The sequence below is a fragment of the Syngnathus floridae genome, chromosome 22 (genome assembly GCF_059516105.1).
Source record: "Syngnathus floridae isolate MCC-2025c chromosome 22, RoL_Sflo_1.0, whole genome shotgun sequence".
In the NCBI taxonomy this organism is placed as follows: Eukaryota; Metazoa; Chordata; class Actinopteri; order Syngnathiformes; family Syngnathidae; genus Syngnathus; species Syngnathus floridae.
This window is the reverse complement of record NC_142434.1, coordinates 6069385-6092857: the sequence shown is the minus strand read 5'-3', so window position 1 is coordinate 6092857 and position 23473 is coordinate 6069385. Positions and strand designations below refer to the sequence as shown.

Sequence of the window (23473 nt, the reverse complement as noted above, 5' to 3'; positions counted from 1 at the left end):
GGTTTGACTTTTCGATATTGTTATTCCAGATAAGTCAAATGGTTAAAATTCCCAGTGTCCACTGTATTTCGAATGCTATTAAGCATACGTGGAGGAGAGATGCTCCAGGGAGGCTAGATTGTGAATGCCATCCCTCTCCCACTATGTTCTCTTTTTAAGTAACAGCACGCCTGTCCTGGCTAATGGGTTTAGCTAGGTGAGGAAAGCTGGTCGGGGGGAGGTAAAGGGCAAGGGGGGAGGTTGTTAGAGCACCAGACAGAGCAGATGTGAGCAAATAGCAGCATGAGCTAGTCGGCAATTCCCGGCTTTGAAAGCATCTGCTCGCCCACTCTGCTGACGGCTGACATGTCGCCGAGCGAATTTGGCTGATTACTTGATGTTTTCCCAACACGTGCGCAGATCCTACACGCTGAATGTCATTTGCCACGGCAAACAGACGAGGGGGTGGCAAATTTGAGACGAATCAGGGATGAGTGGTGCAGAATGAGGGAGAGACAATTCTCGGCAAAGTGATGATCGATATTGTGATCGTTGAATCACGCTGTGAGCTGTTTGGAATGGTGGGCTCATTTAGCTGGTCGATTCAATTGTTTTCCAGCATCACTTTTTGACTCAGTAAAAAACAAAACTTGAAAGCGTCTTCTCTAGTTCTTTTTTTTTTTACACGATTCCCGTGTGAATATCCAAAAGAGCGTGACGAGGGTCACCGTTGATGGGTTTTGTGAGAAAACTCGCTTTCCGTCGCTTACCATCTGGATGGGAACAGGATGTTGATGTTTGCGAGCATGTATACACACAGGCACGCTTGTGCAAAACAATTACAATTTGCTCTCCCCCTTTGCTGACTACTTTATTAATTAGCATTGATTCACATGCTTTAAATCTACAGAACTGTGCTATACATTTACTACTGTGCTGTGTTAGAAGAAAGCACGCAGGAGGCCACTGCAACAAATAGTGTTATCATTTATCTGATGGTGATTCATCACAATGATTTTCCTGACTTTATCGTTGCCCACTCAGATGTTGAATCAGTGCAGCTTGAGCGGGGGTGAAAGGGCAATTAATGTAACAGTAAATATCACCCCAACGTCAGCTTCCAACTACCTTTCTCTTCGTCGCACTTGATGATCTCTCACCTCGCCATTGTCATTGACAGTCCGTCAGTGATCAGCTTTTTCTGCCGCTGTACCTTTTTGTCCGCCTTCATCTCATACATGCTAAACTTTTTCCCAGCTTTGAAGCAGAAAGCAAGATCTGAGTAACAACATTTCGAATTGGAATTGATCAATGCACTAACATGCTAACATAAAAATATCGGACCGCGCAAATTCAAAGAATGCTAACCTGCTAGCGGTGGTAGCGCAATATGTCGCCACTATTTTGGAAGACCACCCCCCCCAAAAAAAGGGTCAAACACTTCAAATGCATCTAATATCCTCCATGACAAATACTAAATTCGGGAAATATAATTGAAAGTTCCGGTTCATTGCTTTTCTCACCAATCTTTTACTTGCGCTAGTTAATTTTTTAAAACAAATCTCAGCGTCTAAAACATCACAATAATCTGGACCCGTTGCCGACTCAAAATTTAGATTCTCTATAGTCGTTGAAAACGAGTTTACATCACCCATACATAGTCGGGTTGCATTTCTAGTGCGACTTGACCAAATGCTAACAGTTACTAAAAATCCATAAAAGCGAGCTGAACAATTTGATTGACAACCACTGGTGAGCTTTAATTGGCGTGCGTTGCCGAAGAAGCGACGCGTTTAACCCGAAGCCTGTTCAAGATAGGACCCCCCCCCCCTTGGTTGCCGTTATGAGAGTGTGGTGGAACCAAATAACCCGGCGCTTGCTTTGCCTCTTGTTTTTACTGTCTCGACACGCACCTCCATCACAGCCAATTGATTAAATGTGTGTTTATCATGAGACTGCAAACAGACTCTCGTCACCTTATTCCCCTTAACCACACAGCGTGTTATTCATAACACATCCAAAGTGTGTACACGTCTCCATGACCTTTTTAAAATGCGTCCAACAGATTCAGAGGACATAAACCAGCTATCAATCAAACAGCTTTTCCTGATTTTATCTGTATTCGCAATTAAAATGACTCCGCCCCAGTGAAGTGTTACACTGTTAATATTTGAGGAAGGCTATTTTGTTAAAAATGGACAGCTGAATTGTTCGGGCCCTCGTCCCCCTGACTAGTACTTCAAATGTTAATATTCCAAAGTGTGTAAACTCCTTGCTATTTATGACACTCCTCCCGTCTCCTACTGCAACTCTTGTTCCAAGCGTCACGCTCGCAAAGCACAAGTTAATCGGCTTTACGGTCGCATTTTTATTGCCTCTTCCAGATTTGCGTGAGGAGCCTTAATTGGGCCAATATCGCTGTGAAATCTTGTAGTTGCTCCCGGGGGATCCATCTCGACAAGGAGCTTTGACAGACATGTTGCCGTGACAACGCAAGAACCCAAGATGGGGATGTTTTGCGGCATTTTTGAGCAAGAGGTGATGTCACGTGTTGCCAAAGGAGTGTCAAATGACATTGTGAATAACACGGCGAAGGCGTTTACGTTTTATTTAATCCGATTAGATTTTTCGAGACAGCTCATCTGACTGTAACATTAGATACACCCACATATCATCATGGGGTCACATTCAGCAACTGTGAAATTTTGTCTTTACAAATACAATAAGGCAAAACAAAAAAAAATGTTAGTAATTTTCGGAATAGGAAAGACTGCACTGGATTGGAAACTAGTTAGATGGCTGTGTGAATCAACTGTACATCCAATTTATCCTAGCATGATAATAATTTTAACAACTTCTGATTTTAACAAGGTAACTAAAACATTCTTTGCTACGGTAGAATTACACAGTGTACCTAATAAAGTGGCAATGCCATGTTGCCCAACAAACTTTACAGCCTCCAAACCGACGGAGCGTGACACGTTTCAGGCGGGCTTCACCGCGTTCAGCTCCCGTGCACTCCTGTCGCCATGGCAACACCCCCAGGTCTATCGGCGGCATGCGAGAACCATTTCGTTCTTGTGTGTCACGAGTCTTAACGTCCAACTGCCTGCTTCCGTTTTTTTCCCTTTTAGTCGCAGATGTGAAGACGAAATGGACAGCGGAGACTTTAAGAGACTTCTAAGAAAGATTGCATGACCCTAATCCGCGCCATGTTCCCATCAAAGGCTTGAGCTCTTTTCGAAGGGGGATAGCTCTCCAACTAAGAATCTTGGAGCAGTGGTTACCATGGGAGGAAGAAGTACTCACACTCTGCACTAAAGTAGAAATGACTACTGTCACTTTTTTTTGCCCTTATTGACATCCAAATCTCAACCCATGAATTGAGATCTCAATCACAGATTTTATTTTAACCTGAAAAAGTAATATATTGTGGCGGTTACTCACACATTGAAGAGGTTGAGGCCGATACGGTAGAGGCGTTTCCGCATGACGTCAGTGGACAGCGTGGGGGACTTGCAGCTGGCAGGGTTCTCACAGTGGTAGCGCGGCAGGCTGAGGATCATGGCCTGCAGAGCTTCCTTGGAGGAGGCCTCCGATGTGGAGCGCGCCTCGGTGGACGCGCTGCTGCTGCTCATCTGCTCCGAGCTGTCAGCTGTCTCCGAGCTGCTCCGATTGACCCCTAGCTCAGACACAGGCGTGGGAGGTTTAGGGGGCTCCGGCGGCGGCGCCACCACCACCACGGCCTCTTCTTGGGGAAACACTTTGTCCAGAGGACTTGAGGGTGGTAGGTCCTCGCCGCCGAGCTCTTCCTCACTGGGAGGGGGAGCGGGGAACTCCATATCTTGATCACATAAGTCTATTTCTGGAGGAGGTGGGTTCTCTTGAGGGGGTGGAGGGGGATCTATGGGCTCAGCTAATGGGGGCGCGGGTGGCTCTTCGGGTGGGACGGCCTGAGGAGCGAAGTTCGTTGTGATGGATGCAGCTCCTTCTTGCTGGGCGCAGCTGCCCAGCGTGACGGACTCCATGACGGAAGACGATACGCGGAAGTTTTGGCTGTCGATCTGGACCGTCACATCCCGGAAGGCCATCATGAGCTTGCTGGCGCTTTTGGACAGGTCGCTGGGGTCCAGCGGAGCTTGATGAATGGCCGACTCCCCTACGCCGCACATCTCTCCTCCACCTGCTGCTGAACCGAACTGATAAGCGCCGCCTTCTTGCAGCGAGCACATGGTCTTCAGGCTCCAGTTGCTGAGCGCATCGTCTATGGACTTAGCCAGGGACTGGACTTGCTCAGTGAAGGAGTCCTCCAGGTCTGTCAAGCTTCCACCCACCGTGGCAGGCAGTGACGGTGACCTCACCAGAGGGATGCCCGCTAAATTGCAGCCTTCTGCCAGGGCCCGTTCAGCCGAGAATCCCTCAGTGTTCTGCACGCGCACCTTGCGAAGAGAGATGCGGCGCGGCAGGCGACTCTCCAACAGGGAATTGCGGATCTTCTCAAAGTTCTTGCTGAGCTGGTACTGGCGGAAGGCGGTCTGGATCTTGCAAGCGGCGCGGCGGGAAATGAGGTGGCCGCCGTATTTGTGCTCTAGCATTTCGATCTGGAAATAAGGACAGAGATATAAATTAATGACTGCTGAACATGGGACAGGTATGTTACCAAGCTTTTAAAGTAACATTTGGAGAGTAAAAGAAAACAATCCTTTGTTGCTCCAAGCTATCATGATGTCCTGTAACGGAGCCCAAATGGGGACAGTGAACATAAACTGTTGATGCTATCGACCTTAGTGGTGCATTGAAGATGAATATCAAGAAAGAAAAGGGTCAGACTGAAAGGAACTGGGCAGTAAAAAGGAAGGACATCCTGGGAATGCAGACATAAATGGGGAAATTGCGAGGTCATGAATCCAAAGAGTTGGAGTGATCCATACCAATAGGTCTGCTTGGACCTCATGAAAAACAAACGTGCGGCCGACTCACAGCATTTGAACAAAGCGCTCATTTTCTCTGCAAACACAACTCATAATCTCCGCCAACTCCGCAGAGAGGTTCTTTAAATCGTCTGAAAGCGAACGCGCCGTTAATCTTGCCTGTGAAAGATGGCTAAAAGTCTGTGGGAAACTGATAGACGCCATATAGCCGCCGCCGTCGTTTGGCGGACGCTCAAAGACTTGATGAAACCCCCGCGCTTAGTCGGAACAATCAAGGCATGTGTATCTCTGGAAACACCCAAGTGCGAGCTCTTATCTTGGCAAGTCACATTGTGCGCCGCACATCTTTTCAACGCAACCCTGCCCTCGTTCAGACTTAATGGACGATTATACTTCTGTTGCTTCTCTGAACCTCATTAAAGCTACAAGTGGAGGATGCTTTGGCATGCGGAGATAACCGAGAATACCCTAAGTTGTGTACAACAGAAATAATGTGTCATTAAGTAGCTAGAGATACGTATCGTGTGAAAGATTGACTCTCAGTTACTCTTCTCCCGCTAATTCATCCAGAGAGGCTTGGATTGTCAAAACACAGCATCCCAAAAGTTTTACAAACAATTTCTAAAAACGTCCCTTGCTTCCAAAGAAACTCTGAAGAGGTGCCCTTGACTGAATAAAATATAAAAGTCATTTGATTAAACGTTGCAGGTTTTTATGCCTGTTTTGGCCTCTGCGTAAGCTGGGTCAGGGATTTTGAAGAAACCATTTGAGGACACGCTGCTCTCTTTGTGCCTGTCTGACACACTCGGAATTACAGCCACCGGGAAGGTAGGAAAGAGGATTAAAACTAGCCTGGCATTTAGACTCGGTAAATTAAGACTATTCCGGCAGACAAAGATGAGAAAATGACACGTGGACAATGCAATGGGGAGGACATGACGGGGGAAGACACCCCTCCTCTTCAGTAGCAGGCAGTCGCTTGGACTCCTGATCACTTGACAAAGCGCTGATGGAGAGAGATTAATCTGCAGATCTGTGTTGCCACCGGCTGGACTTGCTCAATCGATTTTGAGGGCAGATTGAACCCACAGTAAACTAAACTATAAGGTGAAAGTAAACACTGCATTTTCAAAGGATGCATACACGAGGGGATACAAGGGACATGTGAATATTTTAACGCCACTTCAAAGCTACTTGGGTGGAAGATAATTGCAAAAAATGCAAGGTTGGAGGAAGTTCACAATGATTAAGGACTATTTAAACCTGGAGTCTTTCCATGGTTCCCAACTAGTCCGGACTTATCTAGACGCCAGATAGTGATGGATGGTCTTGATGAATAAGCGCCTTAAAAGTGTTTTGAATACAACTGGAGGTCAAGTAGTGTTACCAAACACCAAAACACTCCGCCATGAATCATCCCCACAAGTACTGGGTATCACAACACACACAAGATCTACCGCCGAAGCGAGCGAGGAGAACCAAGAGGTCATTACTGCACTCGTCCTCATGCAAATGTCTCAAAGCGGAGAAACATCTGCATGATTAACGACCTGATTATGCAACGGCAAGAAGTGGGACACGACACAACATAACGTTCCCGTGCCAAGCCGAGACGATAATTAAAGATCTGACGTCACTGTTTTGCTGAGGAATCTTTGCCCACAATCTATCTCTCGGAAAGTCGGTGACGCTTGCTAAGTATGCCTTTCAAAGAATGTGACCTGTGACCCTGTTGGATATTCATTGTTGTATTTTCTCCTCCGAATTATCCCATCACAGCCAGAGTCACATGGGACAAACATAATTTTCCATGTGTGTCCGCAAACCGTACACAAATTGATTGTCAATCATGAGGTTACTGCACCACAATCAAGGTATCGCCCTGCACTTCCAATTAGTCCCACATTGATCGGAGGATGCATCCATTCCACGCACACTTCTCTCTACAGACAGGAGATCGATGGAAGCAATCTACGTCTCTGTTGTCGTGACGACGGTGTAAAAAAGACAGAGTTCTACCACAGGAGTCTCAAGAAGGAAGTTGCAAAAGTAAGTAAATCAGGTATGTCACATTTCATATCACTGTGTTGTGGCCAACGGGCCCTAATTCTGTTTCCTTACCTGTACAGAATTCTTGGGGGATGCTGGGTTAATTGAAGGACATAAAACAATACAAGGCAAAAATGACTGATGATGGTCCAAGACATGGAGATGGTATGGGTTTTCTGATGAGACAGCATGAACGGACAGACTGAGGCCTGAAGAGTGGGGTTGGGGTGGGCGGTTGTCTGGGGGGGGACGGGGGTCGCATGTTTGCACATTTCTTAATGTTTTTAAAGACATCCATCAGAACAGTACAAGATGGGAGACAATCATGTGCTTTTATTCTCTGTGGAAGCTCCACTGAGAATCATTAAGTATCAGAGAGAGAATTAAATATCAATTTCCAGCATTCTGTATACATCAAAATACTCAACAGAGGTGAAAAAGACAAAAGCATGATGGGGATCCATGATGGCGATAATGATAATGATGATGATGTTGAAGCAGATATAGTTTGGCCAATCCACTGGCTCAAATAGAGAACAGAAAAAACCTTCAAGGTTCCATACACGCACCAGGTTGCAGCCCCATTCCAAACACACCCCTACCTGCTTGTTTTTGAGGTCAAGCGAGAGCTCATAGTCGGAGGTGGCCGAGTGTGAGCCGGCCCCGTTGCGTTGCACCCTCAAGGGCGACGCTGTGTGATGGAGACTGGCTCTCCTCGCCGTGCTGGTCTCTTTTGCGGCTTCACCTTCTTCCTCCTCCTCCTGCTCCTCCTCCTCTTTCTCCTCCTGTGCTTCTTTTACTTCTTCTACTTCAGCCTCTTCCTGAGCATCCTCCTGCTTTACTTCCTCCTCATCCGCCCCTTCTTGTTCAACAGCGTCCTGCGCTTCCTCCTCCTCACCCGGGGCATCAAATTGAGGTTCGGGCTCAGCTTCTGTCTGGGGTTCAGATTCTGGTTCGGTTTCGGGTGGGGGCTGCGGCTGGAGGGGCTCACACTCGGGCTGTGGAGGCGGCGGCGTCTCTTGATGGGGCAGCGGTTGTGACGGGGCCTCACTCTGCAGCTCCCCCTCTCCTCCCTTCCCTTCCTCCCCCACTGATGGGTCTGGAGAAAGGTCATCGCTGCAGAAAGGAGGAGAAAACGCAGAGTGAGGTGGCTTGCTGCATCCGCCATGACCTCTTCTCTCTCTCTCGCTCTCTCACTCTCCTGGGATGCAAGTGGTAAGACACGGGGACCCCTTTTTTTTACTATTTTGACTGTGCCTCGCTTGTCGTCTATGCACTTGACAGACAAAGACATTGTGGAGGAGAGGACACAGCTGGAAAAAAACCCACAGGGTTGGTGCAGAAAAAGTTGGATGGAAAAGAAATACGGCAGCAACATCTTCAGGAAAAAGAAATGTGAAACTGACAGCCAGTAGTGACACACACACACACACACAGAATAACAAATCAGGACAGTCATGCGTGTGTGCTTTCATTTTTGACAGCGTGGGTCTGCGTGTGTATGCAGCGGATTTAAAGTTGAACACTTTATTATGTGTCCACTATTGGAGAGCAGTGAATTAAAATTGATTGTGGGGAAAAATGATCTCATACTTTTGAGGGGAAAACTTGATTACAGTGGACAATCCCAATTTGGACCTGCAGACAATAAGAAAATTGCCCCATCCCATAATATCATCCCGGTCTTTTTCCACTGGTTCAAACCTGACCTACTTACTGGATTTATCTCCCAAATTCCCCCTAAAACTGGAAATTCACGCTGAAATGTCGCTATTTTGACACAGTGGAGGTGCCAGAACACGACTCCCACGGATTGCTGTAAGTGCTGCAGGTCTGCTGGCACATCACGACACAAGATGGCTACCTGGCGGCAAAACGTGGCACAACGCTTAACTTTTGGACCACTTCTCCTCGGAAAGATGAGTCTAAATCTGCAATAACCCATCTGCGTCTCTCGTTGTCGGTGTCATCACACATGGCGGAGCTTTAGCTTGCGGAGAAAGTATCTGTAATGGGCTTTAGCGGGATCCTTCTAAAATAGATGTACGTGGGATGAATAATGGATAGTAAAATAGTCGCTTCTTCACAGAACTGCAGGTGAGCAAAAAATAGACACGGTAGAGGTGGGTGGTTGGGGGGGTGTTGAGTCTGAAGATGTCTTAAAAAGGCAGCTTGCTATGTCTACTTGAAGTCTTGAAAAGAAGCCCAGCCATTTCCTAAGTGCCTTGTTATGGTGTTATGGCCTGTGATTTTTTTTTGTCATATGTGACAAAGATGAAAATGTGCGGAGAGACCGTATAAAAACAAAGAGTCATCTCAAGGTAAGGAGCAATACACTGCTTAAATGGAAATTTACCAACACAGAGGAAAATAATTAGACTTTTGCAGCTTCGCACATTCAGATGAACTTAGTGTATATATTGTGAGTACTGCTGCTGTGACAAACTAATTTTCCTCACGGGAAAAATAAAGCATGTATTTAAAAAAAAAAAAAAAACTCACATGGTCCAGAGGCTAATGAATCATTGAGCATGTAAATTGAAAGCAGCCTCAGCGAAGATGCGCAGCATGTGTGCATATTTATGCGCCTGCGTTGGAGAGTCATCACAAAGTGAAGCTTTACTCGGCCCCATATTCTCTTCACCGGTGCTGTCAAGCCGCCTCGTTGTCCAATTCTTAACGTCCGCCGCTAGGTAGGAAGATTTAGCGCCTCGGGGTGTCAGAGAGGACCGGCGAGGGCGGAGACGAGCCCCCGGCGGTGAAGATGGACGAGTGTGCTGTCCTCCATGTGCCTGACTTGGAATACAATCATTTTGCCCTTTATTCCACGACCTGAGTTTGGGTATATTTTGAAGTTGAGTCTTGTCACATTGATTAAATCTCTTCCGACCCTCCCCCTCTTATGCACAATATCTCCTGCCCCTTACTGAGAATGAATCAGGCAGAGTGGAAAGCGTCTACATTAATAAACATCTCTTTGCTCATATACTCAGAGATGGTAACCTATGGGCTGAATTTATCTTTTGACCTGTGTCAACTCAATTTAAACCCTCAAGAAGTATAAAGATGGCACGTTGAGAACAGAGGCTCTCATGGCGAACAACCACATGTTTGTGCATAATTGCCGAACAATCGTCATGTTTACCGAGCGGGGGCTTTCTCGCTATCGTGTCACATCTGTTCGCGTATTTACGAGGAGGAGAACACAAGGCCAAGAAAACATTCCATATGGGCAGAGAAATAAAAAAGACGAGCATGCTACTCTGTAGTCTCATGCTGCAACCACAATGATTTTTTTTTTTTATCGGTTTTATTATTTTGTCAATAAATTGGAATAAAAAAATAATTTTTAGCCTTTTATTTAATGACAAATTGGAGACATAATTTCAAATTTGCAGCACAGAAAGTGCACAAATGTGAATTAATTAGGTTTCAGATATCGGTTTGGTCCATAACAGCTGTTCCAAAAAATAGTTAAAAATATTGATGTTCAACAATTCTTTTTTCATCAGATACAAAAACGACTTTTCAAGCTGAATTAGTTGTGCTGTTTCAGAAGTTTCATAATTATAATTTTAATATTTTTTTTTGTCCTAGAAGATCATAGTGCGCTATAAAATCTGTATCGCAAAACATTTCTTGGTCAAACTCCCCAAAAAAATCTCAAAATCTTGATGAGCAACAAAAAAACTAAAAAACATATCAAATCAGTATTGAAAATATTCATAGGGCTACATAAAGCCATCTCTGTTTAAAATTTTCTGTTGACCAGTGTTATTATTTTTTAACAATGTCTAATTAGGCAATAAGATAAAAATCGTGGAAAATTGATTAGTTGACGAACGATTAATCGTTTCACCACCACTGCAGTGTTTAGGTTTTTGTTTTGCTACTATTCAGTTCTTTCTATTCACAGTTGCATAAGGTTGATGATACGTTTTGAAGCAATCGTATCTCTGATTATTCACCCTGTGCTTGTCCTGCCTCTTGTCTATTTTAAGGTTAACATTTTTCCTTTGACAGCATTTATTCCATCGATGAGTCATCTAACCTGCCGTCGACCTCTCTCGTGTTCAAAAATCAGCACACTGCGTTCCCGAAAAGCCAACGCCATAGGTCATCCTTCGAAAAGCACCGAAAGTGCAAAAATCAGCAGGGCTCATCTCGTGCCATTAATCATAAAATGATGGCTCCGTTATGCACAAGCCGATCAATAACTCACTCGGGTGGCCTCGTAAATAACACTCTTTAGCAAAGTCGGCATAAAAAATGACAGTGAATCAGTGTTTTTATATTTAATCTATCAAAGCTGACAAGAGTTTCTAAATCATGCCACATTTTCTCACTTTTGTTGACTAAAACACATAAAACGCAGCTGTGTACGTGCATCAGCTGACAGAAATAAGATTTATTCGACACCAGGAAGCTCACGCTTTGTTTTGTTTGCGCACCTGCGAACTTCGTCATCCCCGTCTTGAAGCTCGGTATTCCCATCTCGCGAGTGAAACCTCGCGGCTAACGCGTGCTTCAACAACAGCGGCATGGGGACGGCTCCAACAAACAAGCGTCTTCCCCATTGTGCTAGTCCTATTAATATTCATTTTCATTCTTTTCACATTTTACATTTTCCCTCCCACTACCACTCTTTTCCCTGGCATTTTTTTTTTTTAACAGATAATTTAGGATGACAGGCAGAGCCAAAGCCGAGACAACACCTGGAGTGAGAGCATGACGCTGCAAGCATGACTCAGCACAGAAAAACTGCTCGACGGTTTAGCGCTATATTGTCAAAAGCATGACACAGTCAAAAACAAAACAGGAAGAAACACTTTTGGAATAATGAGGAAATTGCATATCACAATGCAAAGCTGTTCCTAATATTTTGTCCCGAGGTTCACATCAGTCACATCATTGAATTGAGTATTCTACCAATTATCCCATTGACTAATCGAAAAAAAAAGACACACAATAACATGCATGTGAGGTGCAGGTGTTTTTTTTTTTTTTTAGTTCAACTGAAATATCTGTGACTTTGTGTGTTTGACTTCAGAGGGCGGGGCCTCGGCCGGTGAGTGACATGGGTCTTATTAAATTTTTGTTTGCTTACAGTTTGTTATCCATGACCACAATATGTTCTAGTTCTACATAAACGCATTCACTGCCAGCTCAGTTAACATCTTTGACGTCTAAAGCCGTAAATGGCAGTGAATGAGTTAGATAAATTTGATTTGAAAATTCGGAGTAGGGATTCTGCTTTGATTTTTATTTTTGGGAGGGGGAAATCAAATTACTCAATTTCTCATGGCAGCCCTATTTCTCTTCATTTCTGTGATCTAAACGGCACACTCCTCCTCCAAGTGCTGCTTCCCGATTCATTATAGCCCAGTAATGCCTTAGCGGCGCTTTTTCCCCCTAATCTACCCTGCTGACGTCAGGCCCAGCTGTAGTTGACCAAACAGGGAGCATAAAGAGACTATACGGATAATTTGTAAGTCTTTATGAAGGTCACCGTGCAACCACATTTTTAGGTTTTACAGCTTGTGCCTGCCACATGCCCCGCACAAAGTTCTGAGCGATGGTGGGCCGGTGAAGCCTCCAGAATGCTCGGCTGTTTAGGGACACAAGGCCTTCACCAAATTGGCACCCTCAGAGCGCTGTAATTGTGGCTCTGCAAGCAATTTAAACAAAACCTTTTTTGGTGGTTGCTTTCTTCTCCCTTGCATACACAAACACTCACCTTCACACTCGGGGGAGGGGACATTGTACCCACAGTAGCGTCGCTGAGGTATCGACGGGCCTGCACAATTGTTCTAAGTGCCCCTGAGAGACGAATAAGACGGCATGTAATGACATTGGCTCCAGCTCCGGCCGTAACTGTTGTCTATGTGATGCGGCGTGCAAAATATCATCCCAGAAGAGAGGACTGACGTGTTTATTCTCGAGCCCAGCGGCATGAGGAATAGCCCCTGAGCTGCCATTGGCTTTATTAAAGCATTTTTTGCAAAGCTATTATAATAGCGCTAACGCATTATATGTGTATAATTCAACAGTGCTTGGGGAGAATTGAATGGATCTGATTAGCATGGGTTAGAAAAGTATATAATTAGTTGAAATCAACAGCATTTCATCCGTGAAGGTCAAAGGTCAACTTTGTTTCAGCTATATTACATTTTGTTTGTGATAGTACAACATTTAATAATACGTGATATTTAACGATGACATAACAATGACATTTAGATAAAAGTCAACTTGTTTTAACTGTGGCGATGATGTGTCAAAAATCAATAGCTTTTTTTAAATCTCCCAAACTATGAAAATTGCTTTAAAGCGGTACACGAGCCGAAAAATGAAGCAGCAAAAAGGTCAAAACTGCTGATTCAGAGGATGCAACGCACGCACGAGAGCGGTTGATGCTGCAGCAAAGTCATCAAAATGTTGCGCTTCTATGAAATCTCTTCTGCAATAAAACCCACGACTCCCCCTTCCGCTTCCTTTTTGGGCTCACTTCACAACACGGAGATAAGCTGCCGAATGGAGAAGCGAGAGAAACCCTCAGATGTGATGAACACCTTCATGCCGCCTATGATCAGTTGGTCAGGCAAACCTCAGGATGCTCATGAGCTATCGAATTATAAGTGACTCAATGTTGAGGATTTCAAGACGAATTCAGGCCAATGTGGGTCCCTGAGGCAATTTTTATACAGCTGACTGGACTCTCCCCTGAGGGAGATGACCTTTGCTCCTGATTGGCCGAGGTAAAAAAATCCTGCGAGCTAATTGGAAACCAAAAGACAACTCCATTGGACCCACTTCTCTCCGTGTCCCAATATTTTTGTCAACATGGATTACCCGACAATTTTTGAAGGTCGTGTCCTTTAGCTTTAATTGTATTGCTGCTTTCAACCCACTACCATCTTATGGAATCTTAGGGCTAAGGCTATCATTATTGAATGTTGTTCAAATCGATTAATGGAGTCATCAAATAAAAATTATTAATTTTTTTTTTTTTTTTACAAAACAAGAATAAGTGAGGAGCACGTATTATGTCTACTTGGGGCCATTAAGCACTACAATATGTGTGACTTTCAGCTCGCGTGCTTTTTGGAGGTGGGGCTAAACCGAGTGAGTGATGTGCGCGTTGGAGATTTTTTTGTAATCAAATTACTTAAGTTTAGCAATTAACTGTTTCAATTCAAATAGTGAACCATAAATTGTGTATGACCGTTTGACACGGACTTAGATCACTGGCGCAGTTCGAGGGTGGGCTGCGGGAGCACTGCCCCCCCCCCCCCCCAAATTATGCTTGGACCAACCAGGTGCAACCCCAGATAATTGATAATAACTAATAATTGATCATTTTGGGTATTTTTATGGGAATTTTGTTTTATCTACATTTCTCCTTGTAGGAAACATGCATGCAAGAAGATCACAGACAGAAAGAAAATACTGTAGTCTCAAATTGCTATGATGTCATTGCCCTATGCTGCCCGCTGTCACTCAGGTGTCTGTTTTTGTTTTTTAAACAATCTATGAACGTATGATAGTATCTATGAGAGTTGAAAACATTGAACATTTTACATCTTTGTCCGCAAAGTTGTCTCTCGCATCATCCTGGTATGTAAAATATGCCTGATGGTGTACAGGTCACACACTGACGCACATACACACATAAGACAAGGCGCTACTACATTCTAACCACTGCCAAGCGAAAAGCATGCAACATCATTTTTTTTCCTTGTGCCTTCACATGAACACGGATGCATTACATGTGCTCACCACGTTCCAGCATGAAGACTCCCTACAAACAACACACACATCAACACCCCCCGCCCTTGCACAAATACAATTTTGGTGGTTGGAAATAAATAAATACATAAATAAATAAATCGGACACTCAATGCGACCACATTGGACAGACAAAGGCCCGCATGGTGTGAGCATGGACGGTGATGAACAAGATGAGGTGCGGCGCTTTGTGTGTAGGAGGGGGGGTGGGCAGTGGATGTGATGCCGCGTGAAATCACGGACAACAAAGCGGAAATCAACAATAAAACAGCATTTGGAAGAAAGAGGGGGAGGGGGGGATAAGATGTGATCAAAAACAACAAAAAAGGACTTGTCCGCCCCCTGGGAAGTCCTGCTTTGACGTGGTTTGCAAGTTCCATAAGTGGTTTATATTGTTTTGGGTTTGTGGCTTAGCCCCAATGTGATTCGTCACCATTAGTGTATCTGCTATCTCTGACAAGGCAGATAAAAGGGAAAAAAAAAAAGCATTTTGGTGCCCATGGCTTAATTGCTATCGATGCTCTTTGGACAGATGAATCACTCACTTAAAAAAAACCTGAGACACTAAAACCAAAAAAATCAGATGATAGTCGAGAACAAATCGAATTTTTTGATTGGCGCGCTAGCTGAAAAGCCATCTGGCCATCTAAAAGTAACAAATTATCATTAAGTCTTGAGAAGGCTAAATTGCTAGAATTCAAGCCAGAACCTGAAAATGATTCCAGCGTTTACAAACCACTTCAAAGGACTACAGGGGTAATTTGTGTCAAAGCATGGTAACTTTATTTTTCTAATCTTGGTGGTGCAAATGCCACACAATGGTCTTACCTGGGGACACAGGCGGATGATGTCTCCCCCTCGGGAGCCTCCGGGGCTGGGCAGCAGAACTGATGGAGAACCGTTTGGTTGCTGGGTAAACAAAGAAAGCAGGATTCAGAGGAGGCAAACGGGATGGTGTCACCATGGAGATAGACAAAGAGTTTTCACAGCGATAAAAAAACAACAACAACAAAATAACCCGATGAGATACTGGGACGTTACGTCACCTCAAAAGAAGATAAATCAAAATGGCTGCCAGCAGTAGAACAGCAGTGACATCCTTTACCTCACAAACAGTTTCAGTCTGGACTTATTGTCCTTGTTTAGTAATATTAAATTATATGTAGGTTCTTGATGTCTACATGCAAAATGAACAATTTTGAATAGTGAATTTCTGAATAGTGTCAATTTATTAGTATTGAGTGTGTATGGCCTGGTCTGGTGAGTGTATATATGCATCTAGTGTGTGTGTGTGCGTGTAATATTTTTTAAAGTCAATCCAAGGGCAAATGTCCCATTATTTCTTATTATTTCAAGACTGTTTTCCCTTTTAGAGGATCCACTGTACAAACAACAAAAACATGCATAAATATTTCATCTTCTGACATTTCCTTTACATATTTATCATGTGAAGACACACTTGTCTCGATTTTCACTCACTCACACACACACAAACACACACACACACACTCCCTTGATCAATGCAGCCTTCCCGAGATTAAATTGAACTAGCGCGACCCCGCTGCCTGGCCCTTCTCGTCTCCCCTGCCGGCCAAAACTGGCTAATACCGCCTGGGCGCCGAAATCTCTAAACCGAGTCATGTTTGCAGAAAGAGGAGGGAGGACATGGGGAGTGGGGGGTCTAATCTGTAGACTGCGCTCCCACTGTGTTGCTTTAACCTTCCGTAACTAAAGTGTTTGCGTGCGGCTCATCGCTGTGTCAATAACCACCGTTTTCTCCGCTCATGACACTCCTAAATGGTGACACAAAATAAAAGAAGCGTGATGTGAGTAATATTTAGTGCCATGTTTATGCCAGCACGACCGCTGAAAGGCAATTAGCTCGGTTATAACTCGTCATTTAGGCTTGCTTCATTTATCAATTCCACTAATGGCAATCTGGCTAAAAGGACCTTGCCTAATCAATGAAGATTGCGCCAAAAGTATTCCCTTTCAATTTTGGCAGAAAGGGAGAGAAATACATGACGCTGGGGCAGCTGTGTGTGTCGAGCGATTGCGGCAACCTTCCAAAGACATCTCTAAATCCATCCTAAAAGCCAACACAAACACACACGCGCACACGCACACACACACACACACACACACACACACACACACACACAAGCACATATAAATAGAGACATCTTAAAAAAGACTGCTTGAAAGGTTTGCGTCAATGCATCACTCTTGGGAGACTTAGCTCGATGGACAGAGCAAGAACATGCTCAAAAGAGCAAGAAAAATGTGGCTTTTGTCCTACACAAAAAAAAAAAAGAAAGAAAAAGAAAAGTGTTCAAGGTTGGCACAGTCACTAGACAGAGGACACATTACTGAGCGCCAATATAGGAAGTGATAAAGCTCAGTTTTGACTCACACTTTTTTGTACTTTAGTATTCATCTAAAAAGGGGAGGTGAGATCACATAAAATCTAAAAGCATAGAGCTGGAGAATTAAAGTTTTAATTGACGTTTTAATTAGCATTACCGTGAGTTAGCTTCCTAGTATCTTGGTAAAATAGCGATGAATTATTCAAATAAAACCTGTTTCAATGTAGAAAAATATCTTACGCAAGTATATTAAACTAAAACAACGATAAACAACGAATGTTACAGGCTTTAGAAGAGCTCAAATAAGAGAAAATACCTGAAAATGCTGCTTCAGACATCATTCGTTTGCTTGCTGGCCGCACTTTCTACTTCCGGGATACAAGGCAGGCGTCACCAATCAAACAATAAACTATCAATTCATAAAATAAAATAAGATAAAATAAAATAAAATGTTTAGACTCATGGTCAAAAACTAAAACGATCATATTTTTTAACAACATATACAACTTTGTGATGACAGCTATATAATCCTCTCATGTCGATTAAGCGAAAAATGTTTTCAGACTGTTATTTAAATCACAGCAATGGTAAATAAAACTAGTCCCGAGGGTTAATGGTGCTTAGCAATTAGTAAATACTTTAAAATATTGACGTAAGGCATTAACAATAAATCAACGCACTATTGACCTGTTTAAGGTCAAATCAATGCCTTTATCACTACAATCTTTGTCCTGAATAACAAAAAAAACAACATTTTTTTAAAAATCTTTCTTGTTTTCATCAAGTTTAAAAAAAATCACCACATGGAATGTCATCACCCTCAACATCAACAACACCCATAAGCATCCTCAAGTTTTTACTCTCCTCAACAACTCCCAACTCCCCTCTCACAGAAAATCAAAACTTAAAAGCCTTTTCTAATCACAAAGAGAAGCAGAACTGACATATGAAAAAAATAGAGTGGGGAGCTCTGGGAATGGTGCGGACTCTTTCCTGAAGTTCATTTGCCGTCCGCGGATTGGCACTGATTTATTGCTGTGAAGTTAGGGGAATGCAATTCTCCCCCACTTGGGGATTATTTATCTGTGTGTAGATTATAAAGGATGGCTAGCACAGCCTTTGCACTGTAGCAGAGGCAAATGGTCATAAGGAGAGTGATTGATTACTCCACCAAGATAATTAGTTGCATCCTTGCTTTTTTTCGGTTGTGTAGAATCCGATAAAAAAAAAAAAAAATCATCTCCAATACAGGAGTCCATTAGACACTGTTTCGAATGCCTCAGTACATGAGGTAGATGATTTTTTTTTTACTGATTTTTTTGGGGGTTTCTAAAAAAAAATAGGAGGGTTTGCAGACCCTTGAGATATTTTTGCCCCCCCCCCCCCCCCCCCCCCTACATAAAGGAAGGAAAAAATATTATCTCCGCCAGTGTTTCAGAAAAGGCCCACATTTACTGAAACTGACGACGGTGACTCACGCCGGACTACATTTCAGCTCTTCTGGACGTTTCACGAATAGAGCCGCACTGCTGACAAGGGAATGTCTTTGCTCAACTTGCTCACATCCCGCCGGCAGCTCCGTCCACACTCCTGAGAAATGAAGTCATTTAAAAGCACCCAAATGTGATTTAGATCCTAGTGGTGCCGAGTCGTGACCAGCAAGCGGACGAAAGGGAACACTCAGATATAAGCAGAGTTTTGCAAAAATTAACGTTTGACATTACTACTTGGTACCAAAAGACCCCATGAGCAACTCTATGACTGACAAACTGTTCTTGATCTAAGACGGGCAAAGCTTCTCGAAACAAGAGGAACCAGCATGATGCAGCAGCAGGAACTCAGCGGGGCCGCTCAGTATGCACTATGCGCCGTTGTTTCGGCTGCCTCTAATTGCCACGCACGTACGTTTCCACTTTGGTCCTCGAGGAAATCGGCGAGGGGCCTGCGAGATGACATGCTAGCAAGGAAACGGTGGGCACCTACAGCAATGTCAAGATTCCTCATACTTCTTCTTCCCCTAAAGACTGTCTGAATAATTATTTTTAATGCTTCCCCCAGTTGAAGTTTACTGTCAAACTATTACATAGTTATTTATTTAAAAACTGCCTAAATCCGTTAGCTTAATGCTAATACATAAACTGAATAGGGAGGCTAACCAATACCAATTGATATTTAAAAACTACCATGTAGCCAGCTAATATAATGCATATATTCTTTATCCTCTGCAAAAAAAAATATCACTGCAGCACTTTAGTCGTGAAATTCTTCCATATGTAATACGCTGCCCCCCAGTGGCCATGTTTGAGTTTGTTTGATCTTCTATTGACATCACTTTCATAATTATTGTATGTTTGCTTATAAATTACAAAATTATCGAGTGACATTTTCCTTTTTGAAGTACACAATATTTTTCTGTTGGATTTTATGGAGAGGCTGTAACGTATCCAAGGCGCTGTTGTATCCCCTTGCGATTTGCCTTCATCAAAGCGTGAGATGAGGAAGGTGTGTGACGTGAGCCAGCGTTTCATTTTTCATTTACCGCCTGGCAAATAGATTACTCGCCCTCTGCTTCTTTTGTTTTTAATCAGGCAAATGAGAAAGGGGGAAAAAAAATACAGTTGATGAGCCGAATCCAGCACCGTCCTGAGGATTGATGTCAGGCTGAGGCGTCTGTCGGAAAATCCAATGGATCTCCGTGACACATTCGAGTGATCTCCCAAATGCAGCCTCTCAAAGTCATCCCCATTCTGGTTGCCGGGGTAACCCTTTTGTTTACATCCCCCTTGGCCCGTCAAACGTCACCCAGGTTCCCATTGGTGCTCACCACTGTGATGTCATCTCAAGTTCAACCACGATTATCTCTCTTGTCAACTCTCATCGTCGTCCTAGTTTAAAGTCTTCCCTTCATTTTCCCTCGTGTTGTTTTTGACAGTATACATTTGCAAAATCAAATCTTTGTGATTCAATCAGGATTATCAAACAATGTAGCCGAGGGGAGCAGATGGAGCTCAGCGGCCGAGCCTGTGACCTTGAGTGTGCAACGGCATGCAAACGGGCTCTGACGTGGATTTGACGCCATACTAGTGCTCATACGTTGCCATCATATATTAAAACATGTTTAAATGTTTTTTTAATTTTAACCCACCAAAATTGTTAATTTAGTCGTCCCTTTCGAGCCTTATACTATCTGATTCTATCATTTTTCTGAAACTCAAAAATTTCAGCTTCTACACTGAAACATTGCAGTAAAGAAAATACTACTCGGGCTTACTCAAAACTCATTAAAAGAATCTTTCAATCTTTAGGCGACATAATGCTGCATGGCTCCCACAGAGTAACTAAGAGGCGGAATTTTACACTTTTTACAGGTCAAGAGTTCATGACAGTTAATATTCAAACATTTGAAATAGAGTAATATGCATCAAAAGTAATGATTTGTGAAAAATATGAAAGTGTATTGATCCTATTGGGACGTGCCCCAGCGACAACACGAAGCCCATACCTAATATTCATCTGACAATATTGGCGAATTATGAGTACAAAAATGCTGAATAATACCTGAAAGGCATTTAGATTTCACGCAGCTTGCCGCAATAAAGATAAAATTCCAGCCATGGTCTGAAAAATCAATACCCATTAAAAGGGTTTATTGATTAAACTGGGGAACAGCTGTGTGACCAATTCTACTATGCAGGTTGGACCTTTTGAATTAAGACTTGTCATGTGTGTCATTTATGTTTATTAGTTTCTGTTTTCTATCTAAGGTGAAAATGTTCTGACATTGGAATATCAAGGAAGTGTTAATATAATTAAACAGAAAATGCATTGTGTACGTGTTGTACTTACTCAGCCTTCCTGGCCAATCCCACGGAGCGGCACAGCGTGGTGGTGGGGGTCTGCGGGACCAGCGACTTGCAACAAGGGCTCCTCTTGCCCTCCTCGGGGGTCTCCGGGCTGGCCTGTCCGGGTGGCGAAGTAGCGGGCACCAACTGCAGATGCTGCGGGTTGTGGTGGTGCTGCGCCGGCGAGGGGGTCGCAGCCGGGGGAGGAGGGGAGGAGCTGGGACGATGCTGATGGTGGTGATGCTGATGCTGGCCGGTCGCAGCTTTGTTGTGGTGTTGATGCGGGTGGGCGTGTGGCTGGGGAGCCGGCGGCTGCGGCTGGGGTTGGGGAGCGGGGTGGTGGTGGCGGTGCTGATGCTGCACGTACTGATGGGGGTCCCGGAGCTGTCGGTTCTCGCCGATCAGGTCCTCCACCTTGCGCTCCAGCTCGTCGATGCGCTGCCGCTGAGTCTGGATGAGGCTCTGCTGGTTCTGCACAATGGTGGTGAGCTCCTTGAGGTACAGCACGGCTTTCATGGGGTTATCCAGCAGGCTCTCCATCACTGGCGGCGGGGGGGAGGGAGGTGCAGCCGCGGTGCCGGCGCGCTCCTTTGGCTGCGTCGACGGAGGAGGAGGAGGCAGATCCGGGAGACTGACGCTGGGTTTGTGTCGTCTCGCTCTTTCTCGGATGTGCAAGGAAAGAGGGGGAGCAGTGTCGACATCAGTGGAGTGAGGGGGAGTGGTCATGAGCGACCAATGACGTCACGGAGTAGGCACGCAGGGAAAGAGCGGGGGATTCACCAATTTGACCCATTTCTTTTATTTCTGCATTCGCATGACCTGCTTGAATGCATTTTAATAACAATCATACACGGTATTAATCTCTTGGATTTTCTTTCACATGCAATACAAAGCTTGAAATGTAAAAAAAACAAAGCCCAACTAATCTTTCATTTAAGACAATCATAGGTCGCCAAGTCATCATAAGCAACATTTGTTGTAAGTCATTGTACTATTATAGAGATAGAATTTAGATTTACCTTAATTAAACTGTTTCTAAACATCACATTTAAATATTGTATATTAAGTTTTGTGCTGAACTGTAAAGGAATTGTGCTTGGTTAGTGATTTTTCTTTACCGCTAGAGGGAGCCATTTTGAAAACTCACGAGGATTCTGCCATTTTAGTTTTAAGTGACTATATTAGGGTAATTTGTACCACAGCGACCCACCCAATTCTTTGAAAATGTAGCCCCCTAAAGCCAGTTTCACTAAACGACATGAAATTTGGTATCAAAAAAGTCGCAAGCACTCATGAAAGTCTGCCATTGTGGTTTGAAGCGACCATTTTAGGCTAATTATAGCACTGGAGGCCCATCCATGAAATTATTTGAAAATTCAGCCCCCAAAGCGAGTTATCATGTGTAGACCCACAAAAAAAAGTCATGCCCGAAAATACACAAAAATTCTGCCATTTTATCTTGAAGCCACCATTTTTGGGTGATTTTTTTGTCTCTTGTAATTCTTTGAAAATTCAACCCCCATATCCAGCTTCACTTGACGACATGAAATTTGGTAGACATGTCTATCATGAGTAGACCCATAAAAAAGCCTCAAGAAGTAACACACAAAAAGCCTGCCACTTGTGATTAACAACAATTTTAAGGTCACCCTGATGGTGGTGGGAATACCCCATTTAATTCATTTGAAAATTTAACCCCCGAAGCCAGCTTTACTTGACACCATGAAATTTGGCAGACAAGTCTTTCATGAAAAGACACAAATATAGACATAAAAGTCCCCAAAACCCATGCCTGGAAGCCCACAGGAAGTCTGCCATTTTGTATTTCCATGTGTCCTTCCCAAATGATCTTCTATTTCAAATTTTACACCATGTTTACCTACTAGACATGGACGCCGTTAAATTGTCAAGAATTGAAACATTTGTCATTGCGTGTGGCAGGAAATTTTGATGAGTCGGCGTAAAACCATAAATCAGCCGACATCAATGTCTTCATGGGCAAATCTTTATTTGGGATTTTATAGCATCAGAATCCACATTGGAGTCCAAAATCTGGCCCAAAAATGGACTCCTGTACCCTGCAAGGTTAGAAAAAGTTGAGCATGCTGCAAGGATATTTTAACAGTGTACTAGGCCGCAGCATACACAATATTATTTCATGCATAAACAGATCCCAAGGCGTTCAGTCACGGGGGATCTAATCACCAGCTGCCCACCACCCCAATTCCAGTGTTGCGGTGAATAGATGACTTGTTGTGGATGTTTAGAATAAAAAGATGTTAATCTGGGTTTCTTTGTAGACTAATTCTGTTTTCTTTTCCTTGGGGGTGCCATAAGATTCACAAAAATACATCATATTTAATTTTACAGCCAATTTTTTTTTTCTCTCCACATATAAGTCATGTGGTGGTCTGCTACCATCTAGTGGCTTGGAAAAAGGGCCTCACTGCCACACTTGCATGTGTCCGTCATCTCCGGATGAGCCTCCAACAAGTCAACATTTGTGTTTTGCACACCTGGA

General features: G+C 43.8%; 1 protein-coding gene across 2 annotated transcripts in view; it reads right to left on the bottom strand.

The window, feature by feature from the left end:
• iqsec3a (IQ motif and Sec7 domain ArfGEF 3a) overlaps nucleotides 1–21634 on the bottom strand; it is a 38156-nt gene extending 16522 nt beyond the window's left edge. For both annotated transcript variants that reach the window (XM_088366644.1, XM_088366645.1), the window contains exons 1-4: nucleotides 20957–21634; nucleotides 15573–15653; nucleotides 7562–8075; nucleotides 3427–4580 (exon numbers count right to left, since the gene is read on the bottom strand). In XM_088366644.1, coding sequence (XP_088222770.1) covers nucleotides 3427–4580; nucleotides 7562–8075; nucleotides 15573–15653; nucleotides 20957–21492 — 2285 coding nt within the window. In that variant the 5' untranslated portion in view covers nucleotides 21493–21634. The remainder of the gene's footprint in view (nucleotides 1–3426; nucleotides 4581–7561; nucleotides 8076–15572; nucleotides 15654–20956) is intronic.
• Nucleotides 21635–23473: the final 1839 nt, after the last annotated feature.